At 48.5% G+C, this 8,056-nt stretch overlaps 1 protein-coding gene across 1 annotated transcript; it reads left to right on the top strand.

Annotated features, from left to right (window-relative positions):
- Positions 1-1,082: 1,082 nt before the first annotated feature.
- On the top strand, positions 1,083-3,202 carry LOC124654010 (cationic amino acid transporter 5-like). Its single transcript, XM_047193056.1, has one exon. The coding sequence runs from the start codon at positions 1,241-1,243 to the stop codon at positions 3,089-3,091; it is 1,851 nt and encodes a 616-aa protein (XP_047049012.1). The 5' UTR covers positions 1,083-1,240; the 3' UTR covers positions 3,092-3,202.
- Positions 3,203-8,056: the final 4,854 nt, after the last annotated feature.

Below are 8,056 nucleotides of genomic sequence, written 5' to 3'. Positions count from 1 at the left end.
TGGTCTGGAGGTTGCTCTGCGGTTGCGAGTGGTGGTTTGAGCCGGTCCTTTTTGGCGGGCGCGAGGTCTTGAATCTCTTCGCTGGGCGAAAGCTCTGTCTTGGCGGGCGGCCAGGACCGACGACGGTGACGCCTGTGGGCGCCACTTTCTTCTTGAAGGCGTCGTCGAAGCGGGTGTTTCTTGTTCTCCGCTCGGGCTCTCCGGGAAACCCTAGATCCCTCGCGGGATCGGGCGTGGGCGGCGCTCTTGCGTCGCTTTGCCTCTTGGGGCCTCGCTTTGGATGTCCACCGGACAAAGGGACTCGTGGTGTGTTTTGGTGGTTTTCGGCGGAGGCGGGTTCGTCTTCGGCCAGGTGGGGCGCGGCCTCGGGGCCGGCGTGGCAGTGGGAGCGGTGGCTCCGGTCTTTCGCCTCCGCCTGTTGCGTTGAGGTGTGGTGTCGACCTGGCTGGTCGTCGACCCGTGTGGAAGCCTCGGGGCTGGCGTGTGGTGTCGTGTTGTACGGTTTTTCGGCCAGTTTTCCTCATAAACGGGCCAACTTTTTTCTCCTATATCAATGAAAGGCAAAGCTTTTGCCTCGTTTCAAAAAAAAAAAAAAAATTCTGTGGAGATACCTTTGCCACAAATATCCATAATTATTCAACCTGAAAGTGATGGATTTGGAGGCGATGGTTTTTTTTTTGAATGCATTTTTTTTCTTTTTGTTGGAAACACATAATTTTGCAATATGTACATGTGTGATTTTGTTTCTGATTGTTTTTGGCCGATTGTGGTAGTGCCCCAGGACTCCATTTTTAATTTTCCGGTGGTTCTACATGTTATGTTGCTGAATCTGGTGAAGAGAGTGTTTCATTTTCTTTTCGCGAATCACAACTGTTCCCCTCAGATGAACACAGAACTGCAAATACATAGGTTACATACTGTGATGATTGATGAGCGCATGTATTATCATCATGTTTTCTCCACTGTATGCACTTGTGTCCACATCCTGGTATTGCTTTGTAATCTAGCCAATCGTCAGAGCAAAATTCCTGTTTGATGGGTGAGTCACGGAGACAAGATAGATAAGGTATTGGACTGGAAGTCCACAACTATGGCGAGGTTGCGACAAAGGTAGAAGACGACGGGTCTGTTCTGTCACCTCTCGCAGCTGTCACGGTCTCGAGCAACTCATTCCTGCACTGACAAACAATGCCGCGCTCTGCAGTAAACCCGTGCTCTGCTTGACGGAAATCTCCTGGCCATGGAGCCCGTGGAAGCGCGGGAAGAAGGCCATGCGCCGAACCCAGCGGCCGCGGCGAGGGGCTACTGGCGGTGGAGCAAGGAGGACTTCTTCCCGGAGCCGTCGTTCGCGAGCTGGGGCGCGTACCGCGGTGCGCTGGCCGCGACGCCCGCACGGCTCATGGACCGCCTCATCGCCGGCCGCTCCACCGACGCCGCGGAGCTCGGCGACATGCGGCGCCGGAGCGAGAACGAGATGCGCCGCTGCCTCACCTGGTGGGACCTCACGTGGCTCGGCTTCGGCTGCCACCTCGGTGCCGGCATATTCGTGCTCACCGGCCTGGAGTCCCGCGACCACGCGGGCCCCGCCGTCGTGCTCTCCTATGTGGTGGCCGGCGTCTCCGCGATGCTCTCCGTGTTCTGCTACGCCGAGTTCGCCGTCGAGATCCCCGTGGCTGGAGGCTCCTTCGCGTACCTCCGCGTGGAGCTCGGTGACGTCGCGGCCTTCGTCGCCGCCGCGAACCTCATCCTCGAGAGCGTCATCGGCACGGCCGCGGTGGCGCGCGCCTGGACGTCGTACCTCGCGTCGCTCTTCAGCAGGCCGGCCAGCGCGTTGCGGGTGCGCGCGCCGTGGGTCGCCGAAGGGTACGACGAGCTGGACCCGATCGCTTCCGCGGTGATCGTGGCCACCGCGACCATGGCCATGCTGAGCACCAAGGGCAGCTCCCGCGTCAACTGGGTGGCATCGGCGGTGCACCTGCTCGTGTTAGCGTTCATCATCGTGGCCGGGTTCCTGCACGCGAAGCCGAGCAACCTGACCCCGTTCGTGCCGTACGGGGTGCCGGGCGTGTTCCGGGCGGCGGCGGTGGTGTACTTCGCGTACGGCGGCTTCGACAGCATCGCCAACATGGCGGAGGAGACCAAGAACCCGTCCAGGGACATCCCGGTGGGGCTGATCGGGTCCATGTCGGTGATCACGGCCATCTACTGCACGATGGCGCTGGTGCTGAGCATGATGCAGCCGTACACGGCGATCGACCGGAGCGCGGCCTTCTCGGTGGCGTTCGGCGCGGTGGGGATGCGGTGGATGAAGTACGTGGTGGCGGTGGGCGCGCTCAAGGGGATGACGACGGTGCTGCTGGTGGGGGCGCTGGGGAACGCGCGGTACGCGACGCACATCGCCCGGAGCCACATCATCCCGCCGGTGTTCGCGCTGGTGCACCCGAGGACCGGCACGCCCGTGCACGCCACCACGCTCATCACCGCCGCCAGCGCCAGCGTCGCGTTCTTCTCCAGCCTCGACGTGCTCGCCAGCCTCCTCTCCATCAGCACGCTCTTCATCTTCGTCATGATGGCCGTCGCGCTCCTCGTCCGCCGGTACCACGCGCGGGGCGTGACGAGCCGGGCGCACGGGCGGCGGCTCGTGGCGTTCCTGCTGGCGATCGTCGGCTCGTCGGCAGGCATCGCGGCGTGCTGGGGCGCGGCGCCGGAGCGGTGGGTGGGATACGCCGCGCTGGTGCCGGTATGGGCGGCGGCGACGCTGGGCGTCCAGCTGCTGGTGCCGGTGGCCCGCGCGCCCCGGCGGTGGGGCGTGCCGCTCGTGCCGTGGCTGCCCTCGCTGTCCATCGCCACGAACTTCTTCCTCATGGGTTCCCTCGGCGCGCAGGCGTTCGTCCGTTTCGGCGTCTGCACCGCCGTCATGATGCTCTACTACGTGCTCGTCGGGCTGCACGCCACGTACGACGTCGCGCACGACGGGTCCGGGGAGGAGCGGGCGGACCACGGGGATGCTGCCGGTGACGAGAAGGCAGCGGTGGCGGTGGCGGTTGCTGCCACCGATGTAGAAAAGTCCGGCGGAGATGGTGGGCAATAGGATGGCCGGCATCGGTCCGCGTCGATCTGGATCACCACGCTATTTTTTTTTTTTTGAGATGTGGATCACCACGCTTGATAATATGGACATGGTACTGTTGGTGTTGGACAACGAAGATGCGATTTCGCAGCAGAATTATGTGGCAGCTGTGTCGTGGCATTTTCCTTTCGAGTGGAAATGAAATGAAACACGCGATAATCCACTGACCGATCGAGATAGCTAAATTGTCGCAAGTTTAGACAAATCTTCATGAAAGGAGAAAGTGTTATACAGTAGTAGTATTAGCAATCAAATAGTTTGGTTTCAAAGAAAAAAAAGCAATCAAATAGTTTGTAACCGTTGGGTAAAAAAAAAAGATACTCCCTCCACGTAGCATGACATCCAACAGTGACCATATTCGCAAGCCTAGCCAATAAATAATAAGGGATGAGGACAACACCAACTTGCTGTGAAAAATCAAATGGGATCAAGCAGTGGCAGCTACAGTAACATGGTTCAGTAACAATGTTAAGCTGAGCCTGAAATGAAAATGTTCTTGAAAATCTGATTTGGCTCCCCGGTTCAGATGATCATGTTACCTAACCACCTATGTTTATTGTGTTCCCCGCCCCCCTCCTCCTCGTATTCTATGCGGTATTCATTCGATCGTATTCTCATTTGAGTAGGAGCGGTGGATATCGAGCTAGCTTGACTCAACTCGCAAATACTCGTTAGTTAACGAGCTTGCTCGACTTGACTCGTTAACATAACAAGCTCAAAAACCTCAGCTTGGTTCAACTCGATAAATACTCGTGTTGGCTCATAAGCTTGATAAACTCATGAAGAAATTGAACAATGTAATCAATTCCTCGTGTATAAGAGTATAAGAAGAATGGTTAGCCATATATGCCTCTTCATGTAGATTTCGGCAAATTTAACCTAAGTGCTTATGTTTCTTTAAGTTGCTAGTCTTAGTTTTCCTTTAGTGTTGACTAATATAGGAGCTAGTATATCAATATAATCTATAATATCTAAATAGGAGCAACCCACTAAGGTGAATTCTCTCCATATGCAAGATGTCCACATCACTGAGCCTCTAATTGGTCCACGTCATTCAGCCATTGAAGTGGTATAAGTTTTCCTAACCATTTTCTTGAGCCACCTCATCAGCTAAGTCACGTCATTAGCTAGAAAATAACCCAGCATAAATGAGAGTAGCCGGCCGGCCGATAGCGGAAACGTTTGGTTCTCCACCAAATGATTTATATCGGTAACATCAACAGGAGTCCAGCAGCCCTCGTAGTAGTGTTATTATAACATCCACTCATATTCTCGCATTTCAGTCTGCACTATAGCGACTATTCGTTTCATCTTTACGCACTGTTTCTTCAGACTTCCACACATTTCATTTTCCATAGACCAACGTGGAGCAGGTCCGGCCATGGCAAGGCAGGGAACTATCATCTCCTTCCAGAATTATGTTGTGTATTCCAAGCCCATTGCAGCATTACCGTGAATTTTTGTTTTGATGTGTGTTAACTCCGGTCTCTTTGCATACCTGGATATATTTCTCATAACACCAATTCTGGGAATTTTTCTGGATTTACTAGATTGCATCAATTTTGTCTACATCTCTTTATCCTATATCACAAAAGGTAAGCCCTACCCTCCTCCATAAGATCATAACACTTGGGTTATGTCCAATTCTCACAAATGAAGGAGTTTGCAAGCTGAACCATGTCCTACTCTTTAGGACATATTTACTACTTAGGCTATATTTATTTCGGTATTTATTTATTATGCTCTTTCTCCATTTCTTTGTACGATTTCATTAAGCTGCACTTCTTCTTTCGAGCATCTATGTATTGTTGGTTGTATGAGATTTGTTAATTCCATACCAGATCAACAACACACGTGGATCTCTTTGTGCCCAATTTCCAACATCATTGGAACGCTGCTTTATTATGTCACATATGTTACTGATTATATGTGCGGCAACCATCATCAGACATATGTTTTCAGAAGATCAGCATATCATTAATTTCTCTGATCACTGTTATTTCTAATAACAAGGATTAATACGGGAGTAGCTCACATATGTCGGTAATTTTTTTTGACAACTGTAACTATATTTTTTTGACACCAATATCATCATTGGTTGCATGTTGCAACTTTTACCGGCCAAGGTAATTATGTATCTCCATGTGAATGTTCACCACCAACAATTTTCCCCACAAGTGATGCTTAGTGGCCACTAACTATATTGAGCAAAATGTAAAATAGTTTTCTTTTAAACTATTTTAAATTGATAATATTTGTCCGCCTAGCTATTGCAAATTACTCATTTGTATGCATCATAGTATATTGCCATTTAAAGAACTATCTTATGTACTGTGTATTTTTAAGACAATATGCACATATCTTCTATAGGTATTTCTGAATATCCCGCAGCAAGGCGCGGGGAATTATCTAGTTATATTAGCGAGCTTACCGAGTAATCGCTAATCGACTCATTAAACTCATTTTCTTAGCAAGCCCGAGTTTGAGATAAGTCGAGTTGAGTTTTCGAATACTCATTAAGCCCGCGAGCTTCGATTTTTATTACCACCCCTACATTTGACCAGCGCACGACCCCACGTCAGTAGAGGATCTCTAGAGACTGGGCATTGTTTACTGTTTGGAGCTCTTGCATCCCGTTCCCCTCTCTAGTGGCACTGGCAACTCTCAGAATAAATAGGCAAATTGATTTATGGTTTGATGGATGCATGGGATAAAACGTAGGGGTAAGATGGCACTCGTGGATCCCACAAATCCAGTTAGTGTGTGTGGGTTCAGGCGCATGCATGTTGGGTGTTGGGGCCTCCCCAAGTGCCCTTCAGTGAGTCTTCGTGGTCCTTCTAGAACCTTTTTATCCTATTTTTATTTTATTTTTCTATTTTTTGAAATACATGAAACCGACATAAAGAAAGTTGGAAAATAAACATAATGGCATTATTATTAGGTTGTCTAATAAAGTAATAAAATTCTAGAAATAATAGGAAAATGCGCATTTGACCTTCAAAAGGGGAATATGTTTCACGACGTGTCAATATGCAGCTGCAACTGATCACCAACTAACTTCATGGAAAATAACAGGTGAGCGTTATCTTGCAAACACACCACAAAATCCTTATATGCCGCCCTACAACTCAGACATGCTAGGTATTGTCGTTTAGCGAGAACGATGCCCGTCCCAAAAATCTTACCTTTCAAATCAAACTTCATTAGTTGGTTCCATCTAATTCAAAAAGGATTTTCACTCTTTTCACAACTTTGACATAACTCGGGCTAGCAACAAATAATATGAAATTGACAGAAACCAAAATGCAGCAATGATAATTATATTATCACATAACCTCTACAACACAACAAAACCATATCACTAATGGCCATACCACTTTAAAATAAACCATGGTCTACAAACCATAAACTACAAACATTGCATAAATGTATAACACAAACCATATTGCTTAGTATGAACTATACCAAGCACTATTGCCCAATACAAGTAGAACAAACCATTTATTTGTAAAGTATTGCTAGAACTAGGATTTCAAACGATTTGAACATGGTCACCAAATTTCAAGATTTTAAGAACCATAACCGAGAGGGTGTGGAAGATTACCTTTACTAATGGAGAGGAGTCGAAATCTACAAACAACTTTCACCAATTTGGAGAGGTTTTAGAGAAGATTGAGTTCAGAAAGGAGAGAGAGGGGGGTGGGATGCTCAGAAGGAGAAAAAGATACATATTTGATTACACGAGTGAGCAGGTGGGTGGTACCACTAGTACAAAGCGATACTAAGGATATCCCCATCGCCAATAGAATCCCACAGGCACAATGTAAGAAGTAACTTCTCGTGGCCAACAAGGCGGCCTGTCAAACTTGGCATCCCACTACCCAACCTAGATCAACAATGGTTCATGATAAAACATTATTTCTGGTGTAAACCTTGGGGTTATAATGAGCATGTGTGAGGTGGAGTTCAATGGTATCAATTATTCGAAGAAACTTATTTGCAACGAAAATAGAAATTTTGTGAACAGTAAATTTGCGGTGTGAAGTAGGCATGAAAATAAGAATTTCCTACGTAATCCACAATAGTTTCCACACTTTTTAAAACAAATAGTTCCATCCGTACATACTAAGCACAGCAAAATACATAAGTTATTAGGACTAAGAAAACATCAATGATTCAGTGGATAATAGTTTGTAACCTTAGACATGAAAACCCTAACCCTATCATTCTCCCCTTACTCTTGCTGATCTGGAGTCCGTTCTTGTAGGGACCCCCGCGCAGTAGCCCGACGTGAGAGAGCGAGGCTGTCAAGGTGTCAGGAGGAGCGGCGATTGTATCCACATCCGGCCTCCTTCCCTCTTCAGACAAATTTCGTGCCTTCGAGGTGTAGGTGGCTCGGGAGGCAAAGCTGGTAACAACATGGACATGAATACAAGGATGGTGGTACTTTATGGAGGAGCGGCGACAAGATCCGCATCAGACCTCGTCCCCATCCTTACATCTTGGAGTGCATATTGTGGCTCCGAAGAGGAGGTGGCCCCAAAGGCAAGGCCAACGACGGGGGAGTGGAGGCAGGGAACACTAGGCCAATGGTGCGCATGGAAGAAACGATAAAATGGTCCGCATTTGGTCTCCTACAACCCTATTTCGGAGGATTTGGTAGCATCAATGAGGATATCGCACTGGTGTCATTGTTTCCTCGGAACTAGTTGGAGGGGAGGATGACGACTAGAAGCTCCTGCCAAGTCCAATGTATAAATTATTTTGTTACATGTCATTGTGTCAATGAACTAAGGTTTCTATATTATTTGTTGCTTTAAATAGTAGCATCTTCTTATATTACTTCTTATTTTCTCTCTAATTCATGTCATGTTGTCATTTTTTAGTTATACCTAGCTTGTTATGTGTGATCTATGTTGACCTTAA

The sequence above is a fragment of the Lolium rigidum genome, chromosome 5 (assembly GCF_022539505.1).
Source record: "Lolium rigidum isolate FL_2022 chromosome 5, APGP_CSIRO_Lrig_0.1, whole genome shotgun sequence".
NCBI classification, from domain to species: Eukaryota; Viridiplantae; Streptophyta; class Magnoliopsida; order Poales; family Poaceae; genus Lolium; species Lolium rigidum.
Note: the sequence above shows the minus strand (reverse complement) of the source record. Positions and strands in the feature narration are given on the sequence as shown.